Source organism: Parus major, chromosome 1, assembly GCF_001522545.3.
Source record: "Parus major isolate Abel chromosome 1, Parus_major1.1, whole genome shotgun sequence".
NCBI lineage: Eukaryota > Metazoa > Chordata > Aves > Passeriformes > Paridae > Parus > Parus major.
This window is the reverse complement of record NC_031768.1, coordinates 81,818,525-81,846,038: the sequence shown is the minus strand read 5'-3', so window position 1 is coordinate 81,846,038 and position 27,514 is coordinate 81,818,525. Positions and strand designations below refer to the sequence as shown.

Sequence of the window (27,514 nt, the reverse complement as noted above, 5' to 3'; positions counted from 1 at the left end):
AATTGGTGGCGTTATTTTATCATTAGAAAGAATTCAGTATAAATTAAAGCTTATGTTGAACCTCCATCCCAGTGGGAGCACCAGGAGTTTTTGAAAGGGAAGAACATTCCCACTGTGCCTCCCAACATTCAAAGGCAACGTGCTGTCCTCTCCTCTAGGTACCAGCTCTTATTCCATCCTTCTGCCTTATACAGACTTATGAATACAACTGGAGCAGTCACTGGTGAAAAAGAACATAAATAGCTCTATGTTTCTCACTGTAACAGGGGCTGCTCCCCTGGAACCCCCAGTTCTTGGTATTAGGTGGCGTAGAAAAGATGATTAACTTTCACTGGGGAAAAGCCCAAAAAGCTTTCTGGCACTAGTTTCTAGAAAGGAGAGCTCAGAGGTGGCAACTCTGCAGGCTTAGAACCTGGAAGGCCAATGGCAGGGCTATAAAGACCTCTCATAAGAGAGATTTTGAAACTTCCTGGGCCATCTAGACTACTGGTTTAATATCCTTAATATCAGTCATGTTCTTAAGAAACTATTAGTGTTGGTTGCCACTTGTTTTGTTTGGGAGTTGTATTTTGAGGTTTGCTTAAGATCTTAGATTTTATCACCTGAATGCTTTTGTGTTTTGAGAAGATGTACACAAAGAAGAGGCACCACTTAAATAATCCATATTTATTTAAGAATCCTAAACCACTTACTGTGCCTGACTCCTAAGTGCTCAGCACTGAGCACTGGCAGCAGCAGGACTCCTGTGTCCCAGAACTGTGTCTTTCAGTTTGTAAAAAAGAGAAATTGCCTTCAGAACCAAGGAGAACACTCAGCTTGAACTTGTTTTTTTAGCTGCAAAAAGAAATTCCTGTCCTCAAAATATTGAAAATTCTGCAACGTTTACTTCTTTTTTAGAGATTCTTGTTGTTAGCTTCCAATTAAGTAGAGATTTACACCAGATTAGTCACTACACAGGTCTTATATTTAATTTGATTGCCACTGACCCCTGTGGAGCAATTAATTGAAAATGTGATTTCACATTACTGGAAAAAAAAAAAGTGTTTTTTATATATTTTTTTTGTGTATTAAAAAAAGGCTTGGTTCATTCCACTAGTGAAGACATTTGGCATTTTGTTTTTATTTTTGTGTCTTTTTTACAAATTTTGTATTAGTCTAGTTTGAAATAATAACCATTGTCTTTCATGACTGCCCATTCAGCACCTTTTCTAAGAATTTAATTCACACGTTTAAAACAATGAATTAAAGACAGAATGAACCCCCGCTCCCCATTTGGTACCAGTGCTGAATAGAAAAGCAGTAAGCTTGTTTATGTTGTTAACCCATCCTAAAGTTGCATGTGTACAATTTTGAATGACAAGGTTGCCAGGAGCCAGCTACATCTGTCTATCCTATTTTCTTCTGCTCATCCAGCCATATATATGGAACAGGGGACACCACTGTGTGCACTTTAGGCAAAATTCTGAACAGATGTGTGATCAGAACTCACAATATGCATGATGGTCATGGAAAATAAGAAGTTACAGTGGTCAGTGACAGGGCAAACATCTGGCACACTCTGGGTGTGCTATGACTTTTCTGTAGATCTCTCCCACTCCACACACTCACCACCCCACTTTGTAGCGCGAAGTTAAGAGTAAAGCAGAGGAGAGTTATAAAATTTGTCTGTCTAGTTTGATTTGAAACTACATTAGGTATGTAATTATGAATCTACATTAGGTATACAATTATTAATCCACAAACATATGATAGTGTGCTTTATTAGGGAAATGTAGGAGCAGGTCTTGTGCCACAGTAGGATACTGTGGATTTTCCAAATGAGAAGGAAAACATTTAGCATTTAGCTTACAAAACTGACTTCCAAAACCAACTCAGTTGATCTGGATTTTAGAACATGGCTGAAGAATGGAAAAATGTGGAGATGACACCACTGGGGTGACCTTGCTGTTCCAGCATCTCTGATTTAGAGTGGCAGCAGAAGCAGTTCTAAGATGCTCTGAGAAGGGCAGAATGGTCCATGAGATCAGGTCATCTGCTGGAGGTGAGGAGCAGGTCCACACACTGTGTGCCAGCTGCTGGTCCCACTTTGCAGATGAATCCACTAGAAGGTTTAGTTGAATTTTTGATAATTTCAGCCTGATACTAGTGCAAATAGCTAATAGTTAGAAAATTATTTATGCTGAAATGACTTTGTCATAGACCTGTTGTCCCATCCCTTCTCCCCTGGTTGATTATGTTAATCGGAAAAAAACCTTCATTATGCCTTAAAAAGGCACATACTTAGAGAATGAGGTTCAGTTTGTTTTGTGGGACTTCCTGCAAGATGAGCTGTACATGTCTGAGAGGCTGTAGATCAGTCCCAAAGTTAGGAAATTATAAAGCTCAATACAGATGCTGAGGTTAACCAGTGCCTCAGGTCTTACAGACTGGTATAATCTTACCAAAACTAACAGAGCTGTAGAGAGCTTTACTGCATGAGTATTTGATTTAAATTTAGCTGGATGTGAAACAAACGAAAAACCCCCACATTTTTGTGCGTGCATATTGTTAATAGATCTGGGCAACATTGTTGTTTTTTCTTTCCAAGACTCCAGGCTTTGACTTATTGCAGTTTGGAGTCATAAACTGGGTAGCTAAGTTTTTTTTGTGCTGAATTTCCTGGCTATAACAAACTGAAAACAAAAGAAACATAATGATTTCCCCCCAAGAGATTTGCATTTAGCAAAAATCAAAATCTTTTTCTATAGTCATTATTAGGTGCTGATGAGCACTTCAAACTGTGGTGTTTTCCTGCCAGACCCTAAAAGTGTAATAGTGCTGAATCCATAAAATTTACATGTAATTTAGTAAAGTCTATTCTGAAGTGGTACTTGAGGACAGCTTTGATGACTATGGGTTGGCTGCTGGCTAAACTGCACGGGCTTAGAAGAGTAGGAAGATCCTTTTCATTGATTACCATTTATCTTAGCTGGAGAACATACTCAGGGATGTTTGACAGATGGGGAGCGTATCTGAGTATTTATTTCAAATCTTTATTTACCAGTGGTAAATTTTGGAACAATTATTGTGAGTCTCTAGCGTTTGGATTTCAGACATTATGAATGTAAACTGATGAGACACATGTTGTCTTTTGTAGAAAAATAAAATCATTTTGGGGGGGAATTTCAAGAAAATTACGCAGAACAAACCAATGTGCACTGCATATGTAATGTCTGGTAATTATATCTTGTCAAAAGCTCAACTTTTTTCTCCTTTATTCTTTAGAAATGTGATAATAGTCCCTTTTCCCTTGTAGTTAATTATAAATTTCAGGAAGAATTAAGTCTGTTAAATTTCTTCTTTCCTTCTTCCCCCTCCCTTGGTCTCTATGGCAGCAGCAGGAATGGAAGGGAATTACTTTGATCTCCATTTCTGGATGACACTTCGTTTCTTCTAAGCACTGACCTTGTTTAGTGCAACTGAAATTTTCAATAGATTTCATTAGATTATAATTTGGTGATTTTAGAGAGATGTCTTTATTGCGACTGGTTATGAGCTATGAAAGGAGAAGGGTGATTTTTTTTTTCCATAAATCTATGAAGAGCTCTATAAACTGAGAGCAGAAAATGTTCAATTAACAGCTCAGGCAGATATGGCTGGGGCTCAATACTGCACAGCAGTGGAGAGCTGCAGAGGTGAAGCAAGGTGGAAGACACTGAGCGAAAAAAAGGAAACAAGAGAGCTTGATGCTGTCTCAATTATAGTGCTGCTTAATGATACCAGAACTATACACCCTTAGCAAGTCCTTTTCCTGAAATTTGGAGGACCTGGGTGAAGGTGGGAAGATAATTCCCCAGTGCCAATTTGAGCTGCATTTTTATGCATTTCACATAGCTGGAAAAACATAAAAAATCTTTCTTGTGGCTCTTATTCTCATCATAAACATGTATTTCTTTTCTGTGTTAATCTGTTTGATACTGCTGTGCAAGTTTCTTTCTGTGTCCATTCACCTGATGCAGGACTTATGGAAAATTAGAAGATATGTGCAGTCAAGAAGAATGGAATGGTTATTTATGAGTGAATTATTAGGCCAGGAGTATGGCCTGGTATGCTATATTTTGCTCAGTCTAAGACCTCTAGCTGAGATCTACAATTTTCATTTCTCCAGAGCATCGGAGAAGATAATTTGCAAGGATGTGTAGGAGTAGCTGAGAGTGTTCCACTGGGACTGACTTCAGCCAATGCTTTTGTTACTAGAGACCTCACTCAAGGACTTGTACACAACTTCTTGTATTTGTATTCCTGGCCATTTCAGTGGATACAAATGGAACATAACCTGTGATTTCTTTTGACTTTCATGAGCAATATCTTCTCTGAGAAAGAATATTAAGTCAGATCTTAGAGAGTGCTGAGCCCTGAACCTTTGTATTCCTAAATATTGTCTCTGGATTTTGTTCCATCTTTCTGCAGAGCAAAGATCTGCCTCTGAATGTGTCTCCATAATTATGACATAATTATGTCAATATTTGACGATCCAAATTTGGCATTGATATTGATATTTTGTGTATATAGAAATCTCTCCCCGCCTATGAGAAAGTGGCAATAACATATGCCTACTTGCTCCTGAAGTCACTCAACACAAAAGAGTTCCTCCTTGAAATCTTACCCAGAGCTTGCTGAGGTGCAGCCACATCTCTTGTCACCTAAAATGTCTCTTGTGCAGTGCTACAAAGCTCTCACCTTCCAGTTCAATATTCAACAGGCAGTTATTTCCCTCTGCAATATTGCTGTGGGCACTGATGCGCTACCACTCTGATTTGTGTTAATTCATTTCCAAATCCATTATAATGATGCTTCTAAATAGTGCTGGTAGCAGTCAGTTATTTTAACACCTGACTGAGAAGAGCATGTTAAAAAGAAGCTTGCTTAAGGGTTGCTTGCTAGGAAGGCAGGTGGTGTGCATGGACTCTGAAGGGTTTGCAGCCTTGTTTTTTGTTTCCTGAGATTAGTGCCTTTCTGTCTGCTGGTTACCCATGGTGTCTGCATTTCTGGAGGTTTGATAAACCTATAGGTTTGGGAATTGCATGGGAATTCCAGAGAAGAAACTGCACTGTCTCTAGGTGAATGTGGGGCTAGAGCCTCTTATCTGATTTTGGTCATCACCTCATTGCTTCCTGACTGTCATTGCTATGCAATTTATCAAGTGTTTGAAGCGTCGACCCAGGAAAAAAGCTGTGAATGATGCTGAATTCAGCAATGAGAATAAAATTATTCTTTTGTGTCCCAAGTCTCTTTATACAAAAATTACACAAGCTGAAGATCTTGTGTATTTTGAAGGCTTTGATTTCATTTAGCTGTGATAAAGTCTCTGCCTGGATGGCTGTGTCTGTCACTGTGTTGGAGCTGTCTCAAGGGTAAAGCTTAGTGCAGGAGGCTGAGTATCCTCAAAGAAAGGGAGAAAATCCTCAAAGAAAGAAACTAGAGGTGCTTCTATCCTCCCTTGAAGACTGTATGAAGAAAGATGATTTTAAACTATGGATTTTCATAACTTTTGAGATTTTTACCTTTTCAGTGTAGTGATGGGCCAAGGTCTGCAGTTTTTTTTTTTCTTACCAAACTCCTAAGCTGAGGAAAATGTTAACAGTAATAATCAAATTGAATTAATTCCTTCTATAACCTGGAAATATTTGCCAATGTATTTATTCTTATGCTTACTTGTATTGCCTATGCCTGCAGAATACTTTATGTAGTGTTGACTTTTTGGCTGATTTTTTTTTTTTTAATTGGCTTCTCTAGATGTGACATGTTGGAGCTTTTGGCTATTAAAAAAAACCCTGAGCATTTAGGAAGAAAAGTGTTACCAGCAGCTGATATACAACCTTATATCCAAGACTTGTTTCAACTACATGAGGGTCTAAGATATGAAAGGTGTGAAAAGCATTGGTTTTTACACAAGAAAAAAAAGAAGTGATCATTCAAATAAGAAATAAATTGTAATTTTCAAAAATAATTCAACTCCAAATCCCCAAAAAGCTATAGAAGAAAAGTATTCAGTCCTTGCCCTTGAACGACATGCATTTCTCAGACAGTACCAGTGCAATGTCATGTTACCAGCACAGTAATTCAAATATCCTGCTGTGAAAGGCCAAACACTGCAGGTCACCCTACATCCCACAGGAACAACCAGCCCAGCTCTTGCCCTGAAAAACTGGGAACTCTGTAGAACTGCTGCCTCTGAGCAATTCCCAGTTACCGCTGTTTCTTTGACCTTTGAATATGCACAAGCGCCAGGGGATTCTAGGCCTTGGGACAATTTAGGTATGAATCTCAAAGACAAGAGTACTTGAAGAGTATAAGCCCCTCCTGCTATGAGAGTTTTATTTAGCAAAAATATCCTCTTAAAAATGTGAGGAGTCTTTTTGAGGAGTCTCCTGATGAATTTATACATAGTTTCCTCTGTAAAATCAGGCTTTTCAATCAGAAAAATGTTTTCAGTCCAAAGCACATTATTAATTTCCTTGCCTTTAACTTGTCTTGGAATAAAGAATGAAAATGTACAATTATTAAAGTAAAAAATTATTACTACCTGTAAGACCATGCTGACTTTTTAATCAGAATTCATTTATAGTTTTATTATTTTGATAGGATTACATCATTTGCTGTTGCATTCATCCCTTCCTTACAGGAGATAACACACACCTGCAGGATTCTGGTGCCATGATAGCAGTTACTTTTTCAAATCCTTATAAACAGGATTTTATAGACTTTCATCTAAAAATACAACAATTCTTGCTTGCTAGCTGTTTTTATGAATATTTCTTAAAGTTGTCTAATTGAAAATGTGAAAGATAACCAGTTTTAAGTTTTGGAAAATACAAAGCTTAATCTGATATCCACATTTTTTTCCTTTGGTGTTTTGGTTTTTTTACTTGTAAAAGTAGTGCTGCACTGCTTTACAAATGTTGACTTTTTAGAGATAAAGAAGAAAGCACTAGTAGTTCTTAAATTAGGCTCAAAAATCATGTGAAATCTAATCATTAGTGTTTGCTGAGGTTTTTCTCCTTTACTCTCAGCATGGGGAAAAGAAAGGTGTAATGTAAATGCTTGTGATTTATCTGGCTTAAATGAAAATAAAAAGAAGAACCTTTTTTTTCCATACTACTTCCAGCTTCAGGAAAATACCTGGTTACTAGAGTCCTCCAATTCCAGAAACTAAGTAATAGTTTGACTCTTCTGTGAAATGCTGAGAGTAATGGTGGCAGACACCAGAATTTATTCTGAACTTTTCTTCAGGGACTGTGACCCAATCTGCTGTGCAATTCATTCTGATGGGCTCCAAACCTTGGCTGGAATGTAATTGAATCACAGAAAATGGAAGGGAAATTACAGGAGGATCAGCCCAAAGGCCTGATGGTTGCATCTTGCACTGCCATGTGGAGCATTAGACTTTAAATTAACCCCTCACTCTTTTTGTTCTGCAAAGCTTCAGGGAACTGCAGGAGTCTTGGGTACTTGCTCATGTTCTCCAGGGACCAATCTGGGGAGCAAGCAGAGCATTATGCTCTGAAAAGAAACATGCCCTAAAAATTTGGGGTATACTTACTCTTCCTAGAAAGTAGCCCTGTCGGGTGTTTCAGGCCACATCTATCACTGGTTTAAAGAGGACGTCATGGCAAAAATGCAGCCTGTCATGAAATGGGGGAAAAGAGGCAATCTCTACCTGCTGACTAATGCTCCGCTGTTCTCTGAATGCTCCACTGTGGAGGGAAGGCAGATGGCACACGCTTGGGGTTGAGAGTGGATGCCTTTCCATCCACGTAACCAAGAACTTCAATGCAAAATTAAAAGACAGCACATGAGGCCTTTTTTGGTCCTGCAACTGCAGATTATTCTTCCTACATGACAGTGGAAAATGACTTTGTGAGGTGTGATGACTACGAGCAAGCTCCTAGATGCTCCCTATGGGATTGAGTCCGTTGCACCTAGCGATTGCAGCGCATACTGTGTTGTGTATAATGCCCTTTTCACTTATTTGCAGCAGAGCCATGGCAGATGCCCATCTCACAAATGCTCAGTCGAAACACCTGCCTGGATACCCATTCAGCACTCTACCGTAAGTTTGAGCCTTTTAATACAAAGATTTGAGGGACTGAATGGTAAGTCTCTGTGCTTGGAGCAGCCCTGGGTGGGTAAAGTTTCCATAATTAATGCATTTGAGAAAGAACAGTAATGAGTCCTAAGTCTAGACCAAGCTCCTTGGGAAGCTTAAACTGTTGAAGTTGTTGGGTAGAGGCTTATCAGTGCTTCTCCAGAAGTTCAGACTCTTCAGGAATTGAATGCATTCAACTTGGAGCAGTGACAAACATGGTTTAGGGTGATGATGAAGTCCAGCTTATGGAGTGTGGAGCTACTGTTGATTTCTGTAACTGGACCCCAGCCGAGTGCGGTGACTGGGAGCCATCCAGATCCAGGTAGTGATGCAGGGAAGGGGAGATGCATCTTTCCTTTTCCACCTTCTCATGGAAGAAAGACTGATGATTCCAAGTGTTTTACATACTATTAAGTGGGTAAATTTGCCCAGTATAGGTAACAACAGCTTTTGGGATGATGGATAATGAATAAACTTGGTTTGCTGAGTTTATAGGAAATTTCTGCTGTAAATGCTTTACTCCTCTTGTAAATTAGATGACTTCAGTGAGATTTTCTTTTAACTATCAAAGACACAGTAACATTTGAGAAGGAAAAAACCCAACTGCTGTCAAGTTGACACTGCATTGATTTATATCTTGTCTGAGCATGTATTGTAGATAGAGCCAAATCTTTGGGTGCTGGAAGTTAGAGGGCTGACTAATAAAGCTATGATGATTTATTGCACCTAAGGAGTTGGCAAGATTTCATTGACATTTTTGTTGGCTCTGGACCACAGCGTGATGTTGGTCCACAGCTATCAACTTGTCACCTTTTATGAGTAGATGAATGAGAAACAAATTCAAGTTGTCAGTCTTCCGCAGTCTCTCACTTATCTTGCAAGTGATTGTAAGCTCTGGGGTTTCGGTTGTCTTTATATTATGTTAAAATGATTTATTTATTGTTTATCTGTATGATAAAACTTAAAAATACTGATTGAACAGTTGAGCTACCCAGTATTTTACCAGGTGAGGATCTAGGCCAGTAACTTATTAGTAACTCATTCTAATTATTGGTTTCCATTCTCAAAGACTTTGGATTGACTTTGTGGTATGGTTTATGTTGTTTTGTGTTTCTATTCTATATTGAGAGGGTTGCACAAGTATGGTAGTGTGATGCTTTGAGAACTGGAACTGTGCTGGACATTTGTAGCAAGTCAAGAGCAGTTGCACGCTATGTAACACCATGACCTGACTTTTTAAGCAGTGGCTTTAAATACTTTGGGCATTTTTTAGGATACTTATTTCTTAAACCACAAAAAATAAAAACATTTATCTTGAGTATTCTTTGCTTGTCTCTTGTTAGGTATCTGTGCATGCATAGCTAACATAATGTCACAAAAAATGGTAAGCTGAGGATTGAACTTCATTGTCTTGCTAAACATGAGAAATTGTCTAAGATCAGAGTAAGTTCAAGTGTTATTTTTTAAAAACAGAGTGGAAACTGGTTCTGGGACCACTACTAGTTAATATCTTAATCAACAACATAGTGGGATTGAGTGTACCTCCAGCAAATTTGCAGATAACACCAAGCTGAATGGTGCAGTTGTGCTGGAGGGAGGAGATGCTATCCAGAGGGACTGTCACAGGCTGGAGATGTGCTCCAGTGTAAACCTCATTAAGTTTAACAAGGCCAAGTGCAAGGTGCTGCACCTGGATCAAGATAATCACCAGTGTCAGCACATGCTGTGAGATGTGAGATAAATGAATTGAGAGCAGCCCTGAGGAACTGGGGGTACTGGTAAATAAAAAACTGGACATGAATTGGCAATGTGCACTCCCAGCCCAGAAAGCCGATTGTATTCTGGGCTGCATCCAATGCAGTGTGGCCAGCAGGGTGAGGAAGGGAATTCTTCTCCTCACCTCTGCTGTGATGAGACCCCACCTGGAGTGCTATGCTCAGCTCTGGGATCCCAGCAAAAGGAGGATGTGGACCTTTTACAGCAGGTCTAGAGAAGGCCAAGGAAATGGTCAGAAGGCTGGAGAACCTCTTCAGCAAAGATAGGCTGAGAGAGCTGGGTCTGTTCACCCTGGAGAAGAGAGGGCTGCGGGGAGCCCTTGTCATGGCCTTTCCCCATTTAAAGGGGGTTTATAAAGAAGATGGGGACAAATGTTTTAATACAATCTTTACCAGGACAAGGGGTCATATTTTTAAGCTGAAAGAAGGTAGAATTAAATTTACCATAAAAAAAGAATTCTTTGCTATGAGGTTGGTGAGACACTGAAACAGGTTGCCCAGAGAAGCAGTGGATGATTCATGCCTGGAAGTGCTCAAGATCAAGCTGAATGAGACTTTGGGCAACCTACTCTATTGAAAGGTGTTCCTGCCCATGTGTGGGACTAGATGGTTTTTTAAGGTCTTTTCTAACCCAGACAATTCTGAGTTTATGAAAAAACCAACCAATTTTCTATTAGAATATATTTCAGTCATTCACTTGGTTGCTATTTTTTTTGATTCTAGAGTACAACATGTGGTCCTTGAGGTAATTGCCTACTTGAAGCTTGTTATTATCTATATTTTTTCTTGATTATAAAGCTGAATGGAGTGAAGGGAAATAAGTTGTAATTCCTAAGTACCTTCTGCTTCTTTTTTATCAAACAAATGCAGCCCAACAGATTTTTCTGTCTTATCTGTATCAGATATTTATAGGCACATTTTACTATACTTGAGTAGACTTACTTATTTTCCTGGGAGACTAATGCAGACAGTAGGAGAAAATTAAATCAGACAGAAATTAACTTCTAAGTGGTCGATATTTTTCCCTATCTTTTTTCAACAGTGTTTTTTTTACTGACTTGCCTTTATCACAGAAAAATATCTGTGAAACATCAGCATTTTGATAGAAATCTGATTAATGAAATGAAAACTTACAGTGACACATCAAAGCATATTGCCTCCTATAAAAATCCTGTAGGGGGAAAAAAAAAAAGCAGACATCTGGCCAGTTGTGAAAACTCTATTAGATGACGACAGCATGTGTTTGGATGTCTCTCAACAGTGGTAAAGGGAACCGTGTCAAACAATGAAGGAAAAACAAACTGCTAGGGAAGGTATCCTCTTTCATCAGTTATGCTTTCTGTGTCACTGAGGATGGCATGTGCCTGGGCTCTCCTTTTTCTGACTTTTTTATAAAAAAAAATAAGTGCCCTCTCTTGGGAGTGCCTTTTGTATGTAATGCAAGAACCAGCAGATCTGGCAGTATTGCTGTTATGTAAGGCTTACTTTTGCCATCACTAATTTACCATCCTGTTTGAATTTGTTGGTGATTCTTGCAGTTAAGATTGTCCATTCTGTTTGGCAAATCACCATCTGCAAAAGAGGCCATAAGTGAATACTGCCTTTCTGTGCCTTCACAATGTCCTTAATTAGATTAATTTTAAGTCTGAGATTTTTAATCAAGGGAATTACCTAAGGGTGACTTTGTCTGCACTTGCACTTTTAGTCATGTCTTCCAAAGGCTTGTAGTGTTTGATTATAAAATACTCCAAAAGGAATTCATCGTACTGCTCTCTGTCATACTAAACCTCTCCCTATCACTGTGGCTGCTTGCTAGCTAGATCCATTATGTAAAGAAAATGAAGTGTCAGAAGCTGCACCTGTGTTGCAAAAACATTTGGGGTTGTCTTTCCTTCTAGCCCACTTGACAGCTTGTCTTGAGCTTGGCATTCGGCACAAGCATTCACCTTAGATCACCCTGCAGCATTAATAGGATCCCTCTGCTTTTCCCTGCTGCATTCTCAGGAGAGCTCTTCGGTCCTCAGCTCTAGCCCACGGAAAAAAATCCCTTTTGGGCATCATCTGCTGTGGAGAAGCATCAGGAAGGAGCAGTAAAAGGGGCGTGGGCACAAAAGGCAAAGGATCTGCTACATGTCTTAAGCAGACCCTCATTCAGCATCAGCTGTCCCCTCAATGTGAAGAGTGGGACAGTGACTTTAAGGAAAGGTGAACCTAAGGAGGGTCCTTGCAGGGTAAATGCAGAAGTTGTACCTGCTGCCATAGCTCACAGGCTGCAGATTTACGTAGATGCTACATTCTGCAGAAATCCAGTGAAGGTTTTAGGTGCCAGCCTGCCCTGTAGCTGAACTCTCAGTCTTTCTGCCCTTTGATTTGCCTGTATCCATAGCACAAGGAGACCAAGTGTCACTCCTCTTTGAACCTTCATATGCTCTTGCTCTATTTACATGGGATAGATCTGTGTGCAGAGGATATAGTTACTTTTGGCTTTTCTTTTCCAGTTTATTTGGAACACTGGAGGAACGGGAATGCACTAATGCCCTGCACCATTATGAATTTAGCCTGCTTGATTGGAGAGCTAACCCATAAACATTCCTGGTTTAAGCAAATTAAGGCTTTTGTATTGAGATTCACTTCACAGGAGTTGTTTTAAAGAAATTCCTACATATTCCTTCTTACTTTTGGAAGATGACTTGGAAGATGCAAGTTGGTTCTAGTGGTTGTGCTCTATGTAAAGAATGTTCTGACATGATATGGAGCCAAGCAGAAACATACTGAAACATGCATATTCTGATTTGGTCTAGGGCTATGAGCCTGGAAGAACTGTTTCTGAAATCAGTCTTGCTTTTTTTAAACACAAAACAAATAAAAGTCTCCATTTGGCAGGAGTCAGCTCTCTCCTGGGACTAGCGTTGTGCCTCCTAATGATGTCCCATCCTCTCCTGTGTAGATGTGCTCTATAAAATAAACAGATTTCTCTGCACTCCAAGAAACAGATTTTGCAGGGTCTCTCTAAGCTTTAAGTCTTTTTCTATTAAACCCCTGTTGGCCAATAAATTTCACTCTCAGTCCAGGTGGTGGTGAATGCTTTTTGTGGCTAAAGTGAAATATTTGAGAACAGAGCTATTAATACAGTGCTTCTTCTGTCTTTCACCTCAGTGCTGATAGCAATGGAAAATTCTGAATGCTAAACCCCAGTTTTATTTTTAAAGGAGGTATTTGAGCAATGCCATGCATATTTCTGATAGGTCTCTATATTCCTGCAGATCTTCTTCATTCCTGAGTCTCCTGTACCCCTCCTTGCCCAGTGCTCAATGCAGTTAATTGTCCACTTCTTTAAAAGGCACGGTTAAAAAAGTCTGTCTGTACCCTGCAATGCTGAGTCTGTCACCAAATGCCAGCTATGGAGCTGCTTTTTAAAACAGCCACTTAAATCCCCCTTGCCCTTGGATAGCTCTCTGATGCTTCCTTCTTGTTTTCACCACCCCTCCCTAGCCTTTCCCAGGGAAAAACATGTTGTTCCTATTGTTGTTGGCAGTAGCTGGTGGTGCTGAAGAGTCTCTCCTGTAATCTGATTTACGGATTCTGTGGGGAAAATTCCAGCTAGACTAAGGTAGTGTTGGATTAGCAGCAAACCACAGCACAACCCAGCAGGGCAGCAAATGCTTCATGCTTGGGTAGATAGAGGCATAGGCTGGCAGAGTATCTGTAAACAGAAAGGATTAGGTTTAGGAGCAAATTTTGAGAGAGATAAGGCAAAAGAAGCCATTTACTCCACTATTTTATCAAATAGTAGGGAAGGAGGGGGATAGAAGATTTCTTAAAATGGCAATAAGCCCTTTGATAAAGAAATATATATGTCTAATTTTTAACATATATGGTCCTTCATCCCACTGCAGCTCCCAGTGAAACTATGGAAGGGTTACGAAATTGCAAAATAAGCTCAGAAACCCCAAAGATAAGTTGATAATACATTTTAAAATGTCTGTTATAAACAATAAGCTGCTCAAAACCATTATCTGTGGACTGACCCACATAGCTGTTTGATCTCATCATCAGGAAACATTTTGCATGAGTTATTTACAATGAGTAATCTCATTAAGCACACATTATGTATAGGATATTTGCTGTCTTTATTGCTTGCTTTGTTTTGTGGAAAGCACCAGGATGTTTCTGCAGCAGTCCCAGTCACAGAAGTGTAGCAGTGCATAATTTAGAGCAAAATATTTCTAACTTGGTTATGGAAATTTTATTTAAGCTGAAAACTAGTATTGATCTGTATGAGAGCAATTACTTAAAGGTACTTTTATGGAAAAGTAAATATAGATTTAACTACTTAAAATCATTGCAGCTCATGAGGTTTATGAGCAAAAAAAATTTAAACAACACTTAATTCTCTTCTGGACACTATTTTAAAATTCTGTTTTAAGTGCTCATTCAGCCAGGCAACATTTTGACAGTGTTACTGAAGTTTATAACCAATGTGCACATCCAATTTCTACAGTATTTATTATTTATTATTCCCAGAGGGAAAGCACTGTTGGAGTACAGTTTTTGTGATAGGATATACTTAGCTTGGGGGTTATATACCAAGGATATTGCTACTCAAAAGCCACACTCTCCTGACATGGGAAATTCCATGCTAAGGTCAAACATGAGTGAGTCAAACATTCTGGGCTTATGGCAATATACACAAAACCAAAGTTAGCTGCACTCTTTATTTACAACCTGCAATAACCAGGAAATATGGCTATTACGACTGCTTAGATGTGTTTCTAGTCCCCAGTAAAGTCAGCAAATGAGTTTTAATTCTTTTTCTCTTAGATGTGCTGCAGTGTAAAATTAAGCAGTGATCTAATATTTTTTGTAGGAAATCAAAGAAGTTGACCATATAACTTAAAAAGTGTATGTGTATGTAGCCAACAGGTAAAGGGGAGCTCAACTGGAAGAGTAGGACTCTTAGAGGTCAGTAACTCCTGTCATGGTATCTAACTACATGTTAGCAAGCTGCCTTGCTTTGCCTCATGCTGTAATATAAAAATCTACAGAAGAAACTTATGGCAGAACCAGTTGTGGCAAAAAAAAGGATAGAAACTGTGCCTTGCTCAGCACTATTTGATAGTGATGCTGACAGTGAAATTCATGTCCATATTTATGTTGTTGGAGAACTATAAACACTTTTGAGGGACAATTCACCTTTACACTGGTATGGATGGATTGGGTTATGGAAGGCTGTGTTTCTCTTGACTAATGGTACAGGAGATGTGGGCAGCCATCTCTGACAGTGAACTGAAGGTGTATTCCATGGTTTTCTCAGTGTTGCCCAGGTCTGTGACAAAGTGTTGACATACAGCAGACACACAGGTACAAGACTTTCTTTCTAGGTACTCCAAACACACATTTCATTACTGTTATCCTTTTGGAACCATAGAATCATTAAGCTTGGAAAAAGACCTCTAAGATTATGGAGTCCAATCATTAACCCAGCACTGCTCACCACTAAACCAAGTCACCAAGTGCCACATCCACGTGCCTTTTGAACAGTTTCAATAGTGGTGATTCCACCACTTCCCCAGGCAGCTTGTTTCAGTGACTGACCATCATTTCAGTGAATAAATTTTTCCTGCTATCCAGACTAAATGTCCTCAGGTGCAGCTTGTGTCCATTCCTCTCATTCTGTCACTTGTTACTTGGGGGAAGAACTTGACCTCCATCTGGCTACAATCTCCTTTCAGGTAGTTGAAGAGAACAAGAAGGTCCCAGCTCAGCTTCTTTTTCTCCAGGCTAAGCAGTCCAGACTTCCTCAGCTGTTTCTCACCAGACTTGTGCTCCAGACCCTTCCCCAGCTCCATTGCCCTTCTCTGGACACGCTCCAGCCCCTCAATGTCTTTGTTGCAGTGAGGGGCCCAGAACTGAACACAGGATTTGAGGTGCGGCCTCAGCAGTGCCGAGTACAGGGGACAATCACTGCCCTGCTCCTGCTGGCCACACCACTGCTGATCCAGGCCAGGGTGCCACTGGCCTTCTTGGCCACCTGGGCACTCTGCTGGATCATGTTCAGCTGCTGTTGACCAACACCCTCAGGGCCTTTTCCAATGGGCAGTTTTCTGGCTGTTCTGTCCTCAGCCTCTAGCCCTGCCTGGGGTTGTTGTGACCCAAGGGCAGGACCCAGCACCTGGCCTTGTTGAACCTCCTACAACTGGCCTCAGGCCATCAATCCAGCCTGTCTGGATCCCTCTGCAGAGCCTTACTACCATCAATAGATAGGTAGAACTGCTACTGACTGCCAGGCAAAATGCAAATGAAAAGAGGAGTGGATCTGGGCACAGCTCAAGCTGTGTAGAGGTATTACAACTTCTCACAGGATGTGGTATTATACCTAATGCCTTTTTCCTTAATACCTTGGAAAAAAATCTGTTTAACCAAAATAGACCATATGTTTTAGTGGCATTTTCATTGGTACTTCTAGATTGCAAGTCCTATTTTTCATTCAGTACATACATACTGTATAATGCCATTTGCACTTAAAGGGCTCTGGGAACCTAAAAGTCTCTCTTTATCACATAAATGGCTATAAACAGCCATCTTAACAAATGTGTTCTGCAAAGATTTATTCCTGGAAAGTTCTGAATGTCTCCTGCGAAGTGCTTAGGGGTCCTCCCTTTGACCCTGTTGGTATCACTCATATGCCACTCTAAATAAGCATGGGAATCCTGCGCTGGGACTGGGACAGCTTATATATCAGGAAGGTGTTGCACAGAAATGAATATAAATTCACAAGAAATGAATATAAAAAGCTTCATTGAATGCTGATAGAAATTACGCTTCCCTGCAGAATATTCAGTTCTGTGCTGTTGAAACTTTTTTTTTTTTCAGTTGTGAACAAATGCAAATTAGGATTTGTTTGCTTTTGTTGTTTGTTCTGGGCTCTCTAAGGAAGCAGGAATATAAATTTCCTGTAAAACATATAATTGATAAGCTGTTGCATGTCACAGGAAGACTGTGAATTATAGGTCTGATTGTACTGTGTTTTCATAGGTTTGAAAACTGGAACTTCAATTATCCATGCAAACAGACCTGAATTTTATCATCCCTTCCTGGGGCTTGAGCCTTGCCAAAACCCAAATGTGTTCAGCCCTGCTTGTTGATCACTCTTGGAGCTTCTGTCTCTCAGGGTCAGTGACCCTGCATGAATTTTTCTTGGTGGACATTTGCCTTTTTTGCATCAAGATTCACCATCTTATGTGAAACCACCGGCATAAATATTTGCTTCAAGTGTTTATCATTTAATACGGATTCAGATGCATCCTGTCAGTCATTCTAACAGTTCCTAATCATGTAATCCACAGTAGGGCCGTCTCTCCTACCTTGGATACTTAACTGGATTTCCTCAGCATCTGAGCATCTCAGCTCAGTGTTAATTTGTTTTCACAAGATCCTTGTGAAGAAGTTGGGAAAAGCTGTTATCCCCATTTTAAAAACAAGGGTGAGAAGCAGAGAGGTGGAGAATATGACTGCATTGTGTAGGGATACATTGAGCATATCAGCTCTAGAACAAGTGCTGCACTGAGGGTAATTAACCCAATTAACTCATAATAAAGCTAATAGTCCATACATGATATCACATCTTTGTACCTCACTCTGCCATGCAACTGGTCAGCTCTTGAAACAACCTTGGGACTTTGTATCATGTAAATGACAGAACAGAATATTACTCTTCTGTGGAATGGAAAAGGGACATTTAAAATAATATTCATCATCACAGATAAAACTTCCAAAGAGGGTTTTGCTACATCAGTTTGGCAGCCTGGGCCATCCCTTTGCTGGGTTATTTTGTGAGCTGGGCTTTGGCTGGGGAGCAAGGGGACAGTGACAGTGTGAAGGAACTGTCAGATCTGCAATCTGCTCCAATGTCACTGTCTTTGCTCAGAGCTGGATTTCAGGGCAGCTTCATTTAGAGGCTACACGTTCTCTATTCCTCTGAATTGTTTATAATGTATGGTGGAAACATCTAAAATAGGATGCTGTAGAATTAAAGAAAAAGCAAAACCACAGGAAAGCTGAAGCTTTTCCTCCCACAGGTATAGTCTATGTATATGTATTTTTATACATAGATTTCAGTATCTCCTTTTTCGTGTCTCTGGTGTCAGCTCCTGAGTTTACCCCAGTTGTACTTATCTCTGCTGCATAAATAACTTTGTCCCTGTCTCCAGTTAATCTAAACCTGCAAGTTTTCACTCCTGTTCTTTTTTACTGTGCCACCTGCCTCTCAGTCTGACTGCTGTGTTACTCCCTTCTCTGCCACCAGTCTCACATTTCCCAAGAGAAGCCTGGGTCTTGAAATATTTTGGGAGTAGAAAGCTGGGTAAGGGAGTGCTCTTCCATGTTTTGGTGCTCTATTTTCAGCCACAGAATAGCTCTCACATTTTATTCTTCCCTGCCATGTCCTTATTTCTGAGGTACTTAGGGATATTCATATTTGGATAAACATTTACTATTTTTAAACAGCTTATCCTTGCAGAATAGGTAATCATAAAAAGACTTTCATGAGTGAAGAACAGCAATTTCTAACACTGGATGTCCACCTAAAAATATTTAAATGTCATGACAGTATCAGAATGGCAATACTGGGTTGAAGGATGGGGAATAAACCTCAGGAGAGGGAACCCAATCATCTGCTGTTACAGGGAACACAATCATGTAAACCTCACTTGAGAATTTGGAAGTTATTCACTGTCAGACACTTCTAACTTCTGCTGTCATCCTGTGCTGGTCTCTGCTACTGGATGAATGTGTAAGATAAAGCACATACCATGCTATTTAAAGATTGGTCTCAGTAAAAAAGCCAGGTGAATAACCCACCTGAGAATTTGCAGTCTGCCTGGATTTGCCCTGCTACTGTAAAACAGAACTGAGAGTGCTGATCTGTTGCATCTCTGCGCAGGAGAGTTTTTGATTGTAAGCTCAGCCCAGGTCTGCCTGCTAAAAAGCAAATTTAGTCACATTTGGCATTAGCAGAGTCAGTCACTTTAAATGGTTCATAAACCTTAAAACTGGCACAGGAGAGAGAACAAAAGTCCCAAAGGACCTCTGTACCTCTGCCGATGGTAGAATTCTGTGGTTGATGCTTAGAGATACGGTGTGGTAAGAGTACAGAGTAATATTTCCCTTGGAATATCATTCCTTTCCTGCTTCCAGCAATCAGGAGTTTAATGGCTTCTTAAGTTTGAGGTTACAGATGGGCATTACTTCTGGTAGACCAGAACTCCTTAAAATAAGAATTGGATGACTGGAACAAAACTCTGCTATCAGATAAGTGAATCTAGATTCCCACCAGCGGAACAGGGCAAGGTTTGGTTTCTTCCTCTCTCCCTTGATAGTAAAAGTGATTAAATCTTGGAAGTTTGGATTCTCTCCTGTACTTTTTTGAAATAAAGGACTGGTTTGATAATAAAATCGTGACATTTGCTTTATCAGTTCTTTAGTGAAGAGGGTTTTACTTATCAGGTATATGCTTATCAGTTTTCTAGTGTAGTATATATTCTATTTTAATAATATCTGCTCAGCTATGCATTTTCTCCCCCTCACGACGTGTGCATGAAGGGTGCCTTTAGAGATTTAAGGGGGCGATTTGAATAATGATTTTTTTTTTCAACTATCCTTCATTAAATTCAAATTGCCACTAAGTTTCTGCAACATCACTTCTATGGAAACTCAGCATCCATTAAAATAAAAAATGTCTTTGAGCAGATCTTTCCATTTTTCTCATTTATTTTCTATTGCTTTTTGAGTATTATTTGTTCCATTGTGGTTAATATGAAATTTGGAAGCTCTTGTAAAGTTATTCTCAGTATTTCTCTTCAATTTAATGGTAGTTCTTTGGAAAAGACCTTCTTTTGTTTCAGCAAAATCAGTGACAAAATTGATTTTGAAATGAAAGTAGAAAGGTGTCCTCAGTTTATCACCTTTGAAAATGAAAAAATTTGAATTCATAGCATTCACAGTAGTTGTTTACCATATTGCATGTTTATTGGTTTCTTAGATGTGCTTAGCTGCTGTTAAGCAGTAAAATCCAAGAAAATAGAGATTATTGAATGGTCTATTTACTAAACGAATCTTGACATCTTTATTCATACACATCTGATTATGTTACCCCTGACAAATGGTACTTTGAGCGTGAGGGTTCAGTACTATTTTTTGATTTTATTTTTTTTAGTAGTGATAATCTACAGAATCAGGACAGCTTTGTTGGGAGAGGGAGTTGTTTTGTGTTCTGGTTCATAGTTAATTAACAGAATTTTCAGTTAATTTCTGAGTCCTTGTTGCTGGTGAATTTACATAAAATGCAGAGCATCATTGCTGGTCTGAGGCAGAGTGGGATTGGGATAAAGCATCCAGCAGTTATTCCGGAGGAACTTCTGAGTTCTGGCTTGCTTTCAAGAGAACCTAAGAAGAATGGTCCTGTCTGTCCCTTGGCTTACACCAAGCTAGATAGACAAATACTTGCTGCTTTCCTTGAGGTCTCAAATTTCTTTGACTTCTATTCATGTATACAGTACAGCATAACTGTGGTGTGGCTTCAAACTCCATATGTAATTTTTCAGGGTCAGTATTAAGCGCTTTTTATCTTGAAACCGAGAATGAAAGAAAAGTTACTGAAGAACACATATTTTATTGTGTATGTATTAAAAAGTATTAAAAAGGACTCATCATTTTAATTTTTTTTGGGGGGGAGGCGGGGAGAGGGGAAGGGAGACAAGACAGGAGATGATAAAAAGCTCATTATTTTGGGAGTTCTGTTTTTGGGTGCAAACTGAAAACATTGGCATAATAGCATATTTTATAATTGAATTTTAGAAAAGAACAACTTCAGAAATTTACGCATCATAGATGCAGGTTGAAACTATCAATGTTCAAGGTGTTTTGAACTTTTTTTACTTTAAAATAACTTGACATAAAAACATAGAAAAGTAAAATGCTAGTTGTTTTTTTGACAGTCTTTTTTTCAGGTCTTACCACTGCAGTCTTTATATCTTTGTTCATGACTCACTTTTTCTGTTTATTCTTCACTGTCTAAAGATACTGTTCACCTGCAGAAGCCTCAAGTTTATCTTGCATTCTGAACAGGAGCCAGAAGACCCCAACTTCCATGAAATTGAGAAGGCTGGGGAATAACAAACAGCAACTTGTTCCCACCTCTATTCCCTACCCAGGATGAGCTCCTATGAAACACTCTCACAAATTGCCAGTCTAGCAGACGTGGATGCATCATGGGGCTATGAAGTCTTGGATCCACAGAAGCAATTTAGTGATTGAAATAGCATCTTGGATAAAACTTATGAAGCCCACATCCATTCCCATCCCTCCCTTCTCCCCTGCTTTTATGTTGCCAAGATTTCAGGCATCAGACATTCCAGAAGGACATTTCCCACCCTTTTTGCTGAAGCTTCCTTCATCTCTTCAGGTACAACTGGCCACATTTTGCAGGGAAGATGGAGACTTCCTCTGTCTGAACCTTATTTGCTGCTGCTGGTGTTTGTAGTCTCCAGAGTGAAGCTTGTGCTGAGCTCTGAATTTCCCTACACAAGAAGACAGTTATACTGAGAGCATCCCAGCCTTCACCCATATGTTGAGGGAAAATAATGAATCTTCCCTGCCAAAAGGGCAGTTTAGGCTTGGGAGTAAGGCTGAGAGCTTTCATGTGTCATGATTTCTTTTAGAAGCACAGATCAGACAGACACTTGCAGTAGAATACAGGGAATTAAAAAAACAACCATTTTTTCTCCTTTCTAATTTGCATTTCCCCCTGCTTCTAGCCAACATGCTGCTTTTTCTGAATTTTGTTATTTGAAATTTTCATGAACAGCATTGCAGAAACCAGTACCTAAGGACCATATCAGGCAGCTCTTAGGATCACCATGCTTTATAGATCTTCAACCATTTCCATTGTGCTTTTCTCAGGGTGTAGCAGAAATGTTGATGGCAATGTGATAATGTTAGTGTCATCCTCTAACAGGCACCAAACTGCCCCTGACTGTAGAATGTAATATAATGTACAAAGTGTAATAAAAGGTTAAGCAGAGGTGATACTAATGGACTGGTTATCATCTTTTTCTGAGTGTATTTGCTAGGATTTCTCTTAAGACGCATTACATACAAGAAAGAGGCACAAACTTCACCTTTGGTGACAAACTGGGCAACCAGCAAGGAACTGATTTGGGACAGAGCCTAATGCCTTGTGCAAAGTTGCAGGACCTACCTTTTCCTAAGCTTTTGCAGATGGACATTCCTATGCTAATTTGTGGAAGAAAAAGTCAAGAACTACAGTAGTTAAACTACATTGCTCAGTCAAATCAGGGCAGAAATTTAGGAAAGGTAGGCAATTTAAAATAATTTGGGAGGCTCAGCAAACTCTTAACGTGAAATTTAACTGAACTGTAGCTCAATTACTTTCTACTCTCTAAGTATAGTAATATGCATCGGCAAAAATAGTCTATTTTCTACTGACTGATCATCTTCATTTGACAGGTTGGCTGTGAGAAAAGATTTAGGTGTCACTGTGAGTAGCTCATGAATTAGATTTCAATTCCTTATGAAATAATTGAGTAAATACCCGGAGATGAAATCAGTAAAGTCTAGAGGGTAATATAAGTTTGGGTAAACAAACAGCATGATTTTTATAGAGAACAAATCATACAAGACACACTTAATTGCTTGTTTTGATAGACTTGGTAAATTATTAGCTTCTGCTTGTATTTTTTAGAGATAGACTTTCAAAAACATCAAGAGCAGTTAGGTACCCAACTCCTGCTGGTTTTAAGGATTTGCTACATTATCTCTGGAAGTTTTAAAGAAAAGTTTGTGCTAATTGGCTTGGAGTTTAGTCTTGCTACGACTTCTTAGACCCCCAGGGATGCCTGTGCCCAGATGGATATCTGTGAGTTGTGTAAGGATGCTGGCACTGCTTCCAGCACCGGTATTATATGCAGACTTGCTTTACATTTCATTAATGACTGAGAAGTTTGTCTCAGAGCAGCAGGCCAAGGAAATGTAAAGCCATGAGCATTAATATGATAATATGGTTCTGTAGAACAAAAACATCTGAAATAGTTCATCAATTCCCCTGAAAACCAAAACCTAAACTGGAAGTTTTCATGAGAACAACAGGTCTCAAATCGTTCTGGTGGGACATTCCGCATATCACCTGAAGAAGAAAGATGGGACAACTCTTGATGAACAGCAATGCTCTGAAAATACTCCATTATGCTGAGTAGTTTTCTGAATTCTTTCAAATCATCTAGTTGCTCTGTGAACTGTAGCAAATTTGGAGGTCACTAATGCAGGTAGATCAAAGGCAGAAAATAGTACCATTCACATCTAATAATACACCCCCCTAAAACAGATCTTTTGTACTGGGAAATTGAAGAGAAGCCAGTAGTTTGGAAAAATAAATGCAAATCAGTTAGATCACCTCACCTGTCAGAACTCCCTGGAACTAAATATGGACACTTTTTCTGCCAGAAAAGGCCACTGGTAAGACCTGAATTGATGTCTGTATAATTGGAAACTCTCCAAAGGTGGCATATATTCTATCTGTTCTACTGGAAAGAAGTTGAATCATGGTATATATTTTTACTAGGAATCTAGAAGGAAGGGAGTTAGTGCAGCTAAAGGAAACAGCAAGGAAGGAAATTTTGGCTGAAGTTAGCAATATCTGATTCAAAACAGATGTTCTCAGACAGCCAGTGGTCAAGACTGGGAAAGAAATGAAAGAGAAATAGAAATGGGGGGATATTCTATGGGGAAGCAGGAAATGTGTTGAAGAGGGACATAAGGATGCACTGGGATCAATCAATCAGATAGACTTACAGTGGCAACATAGGGAAGGAGGTGGAGAAAATAGGAAGCCCTTGAATGATGAGGGTAGGAGACAAATCTCTATTGAATGATTGACTTGTGAAAAAGCTTCAGTGGAAGTGCATCAAGAATTAGGTTTTATGGCTTGACAGCCACCCAGGAGTTAAAGGGAAAAAAAAAGTAATACTTGTAAAAACAGAATTTGGCAGCTCTCTAGGAGCTAGTTAAAAAAGACAACACAACCCTCCTCATCACTACCACCCCCACCAAATATTTGTGTCTTCTATAGGATTCTACTTTTGGTAGAATATTATTGGATTAAATAATGAATTTAATGTAGTCAGTGTGAATTGAGATCAGGAGGAACATGAGTAATACCACAAATAAAATAATGGAGCATGAAACACCTTTAAGATTGAACTTCAGACATTGAGTTTGATGTCTTAGTCTCCATGCATTTAGTCAAGGGAAAATTAAAGAACCTATGTAGGGGGAGGAAAAATAAAATCTTATTTTCAATGAATAAAAACAAAGTAATCTTCTCTATAAATATCATCCTCTTAATGAGTAGAATTTTGAAGATGATGTATATCAGCTTCCAATCATTGAGATAAAAAATTGTAAATCTAAGTCAAAGTCACCCAGAAAAATATGTATTAGCTTGCAAAGTGGCCTGAAAGGATGAATTGGAAGTAAATATGTTCACCCTATATTTTTAAAATATAGGGTGAAAAATATACAAAATGTTTGTTTGTAAAAACAATCAAACAAAAACAGGCTATAAAACAGGGTTTCTTATAAATGAAAAAATAAATGTATATGAAACTATTTTTGAATAATCATTGTTCACTTAAAGCCCATTTTTCTGGGCTTTTATTAATTCATGTTTAATTTCACTGAGATTAGAATGGCATGCCTTTTAGAGGCTCTAGTGTGTCTGAAACATCCCTGCTGAAAGGCTCAGGGGAGACAGGATGTAGCTGTCTTCAAGAGAGGTTCTTGAGTTCAGGAAGGGTACCCAAACACATGGAAATGACTAAAGACACGTGGGATTAAGCAGGTGAATCCCACTCTTTATTGGCAGGAATTGGTGCAGAATTAGCCAGCAGCATGAGACCATTGTGTGGCTTTACATTTTGTTACTGTGGATAACTCAGTATCCCCATCAAGCATTGTCTGCTCCTTTTTATCCTCACTTTTGGGTGATTTATAAGTATTTTGAATTACATCGATGGCCAACAGAGATTCTAAACAGATTTCACTGAAGTCTTTCTTCTACAGCAAAAAAGTGGTTTTTATTACTAATCTTTATTTTCAATTCTCGTCAATCTTTTAAATCAATGGAGAATCTGTCATTTTATCTCCTGGGAGCATAATTTATTTAAAAGACATCTGTAAAGGATGGTCTTCAAATTTTTTGGAAATCCAAGCAGAATAACCAAGCTCATCTGTGTGACTGTTGTCTCATCTGAATGGAGGGACTTGAAAAGTCTGTGAACAGTATCTGTGGTATGTTCAATCCAGCTTGATTTTTCCTGTTTTGCCACATCTTTGTGCTTCATCTGGTAATTTATTCATTTGTATAGTTTCTACTATTTTTTTTCCAGAGCAGAGCACAGATTATATACTCTCTAATTCCTTAGATCTGTCCAAACCTTTTAAAAAGCTGATGACATGCATGGCATCAATTTGCCCATTGCAGTCCCTTACCACTAAAAATCGATTAAGTGATGGGTTGATCCTTGATGATTAATATTTTACTGCATCATATTTGCTCCTTCTAAGCTTTTGTGACTTGCTACTATGCATTTTATATTTACTAAGAACTCTTCAGTTTAGGACAGTTCTTCTTAATTTGTAAAGAAATATGCAACAGGTAGTGAAGAATTTTGGAAAAAAACTTTAATTCTTATCACAGGCAATAATTATTCAGTGCTTAGGAGATTTGTTGGGGTTTTTGCTGATAATGAAAGGTCAAATAGTTTTCAGTTTTCTTAAGGAATAAAGGCCAATAGGTAGGAAAAAAAACCAGGAAAAAAACCCCAAAAAACCCAAACCCAAGAACAACAGAAAAAGCAGGCACAAAAGTGAAGACAGAATAATTGTTAGAGCATATATATAAAAAGAAGTAGTGAACGGCCACCACATGGAAGTAAGTGCTGTGGAAGATCAAAGAAGAGAGTGTAAAGTTATGACAGAAAATAGATTTGTAGTATACATGCTTACGTTGTTTGCTGTGCATGTGCATGTTCAGTCTGCCAGGGTTAATTGCACATATCCATATCCCAAGGATGATGAAAGTGCAATTAAATGGCAGCGTTCCTTTTCAGTGAGTATTCTGATATGCTAGAAAACTTTGATTTTTCTATTCCTTTCCATGATTGTACCTTCTATTGAAAAACACTTTGAAGCATGAGAGCTACAGATACAATTTGCACATCCAGACATTCACTGAGTTACTCTTACACTCTTGGGATCCTGAAAACCCCTTTAACCTCTCTGCTCTGATGTATACAAATTAAATCAACCCTGTAAGACAGAATAATTTCCTTTTGTCTATTTCATGTGCTGGGCACTTGATGCAAAATGCACGTGTGTTATGCCAAAATATGTTGAAGTTATAACTTCATTCTTGAAATCACAGAACCACAGGATTGTTAGGGTTGGAAGGGACTGCTGGAGATCATCCAGTCCAACCCTCTGCCAAGGCAGGGTCACCTAAAGCAGGTGACAAAGGAACGGCTCTGGAGGAGGGGGTGAATGTCTTCACAGAAGGAGACTCCACAACCTCCCTGGACACCTTTTGCAGTGCTCTGCCACCCTCAGTGTAAGGAAGTTCTTCCTGCTGTTGAGGTGGAACTTCTTGTGTTTTAGTTTTTGGTTATCAGCCTCTTTGAAACAGTTACTTCTACACAGAAGGTTAAGATCAGTGCATAAAGCCTGTTTCTGCCTGTAGGTATAGAGAAAGGGCCTTGGCAGAGCAGGTTTTATGGTAACACATGGTTTTCTGGCTGCCAGCCCGGTGCTCTTAAACAAATTGGTGTTTTGTTGGGAGGAGAGGCTCATTTTCCTCAGATGTTTTGTCAGTCATTCATTTGAAACCCTCCCTGTTTGGAACTGTTTGGAGGTGCTGTAGAGTGTTCAGTGAGGCATAAACATGTGAAGCCATGTTACCACTTATTGACCCTGTTGTTCCTATATGCAGATTTGGTCCAGGCCCTCTGGAAAGACACCTCTCCAACTTCAGCTCTTACATTCCTGCCTCTTATGGACCAACTTTTAATAGAAAAGGGAGTTTGTTTCTATTTACTCAGGTGGTGTCATGCCTTAAGTTGAGGAGGTGTGAACTCCACCAGTACCCTGCACTTGGGCTGACTAATTAAAAGGGAGCTGAGGATATTCTGAAGGTCTCTGAACTGTTTCAAAGATGCTTTTCTTCACTGCAGGAGGAATTCACTGGATTCCTAAGGCAAAAAACCTGCAGAATCATGAAAGCAGAAAAGATAACAAGATGACAGAATCATAGATTCCTTAAGGTTGGAAAAGGCTTCAAAAATCATTAAGTCTTTGGCCAAATACCACCATGAACAAAACCATATAATGAAGTGCCATGTCTGCTTGTTTTTTGAACACTTCCATGGATGAAAAAAACTGTAACAGGGAGGAAGAAAGCAGAAAAATCACAAGTGAATAACGTGTAATCCTGCTCCTGTTAGTTGATGCTGGCTGCATCTACAGTTTAAGAAGTATTAGTTTA

The 27,514-nt window shown here is 39.2% G+C and overlaps 1 protein-coding gene across 9 annotated transcripts in view; it reads left to right on the top strand.

The window, feature by feature from the left end:
* The window catches only part of DLG2 (discs large MAGUK scaffold protein 2), a 986,158-nt gene that overhangs the window by 157,296 nt on the left and 801,348 nt on the right, over positions 1 to 27,514 (top strand). For 2 of the 9 annotated variants that reach the window (XM_019005942.2, XM_015619951.3), the window contains exon 2: positions 8,018 to 8,092. The exons of the other annotated variants lie outside the window; for them this stretch is intronic. In XM_019005942.2, the coding sequence (XP_018861487.1) occupies positions 8,018 to 8,092 (75 nt within the window). The remainder of the gene's footprint in view (positions 1 to 8,017; positions 8,093 to 27,514) is intronic. 9 annotated transcript variants of the gene reach the window in all.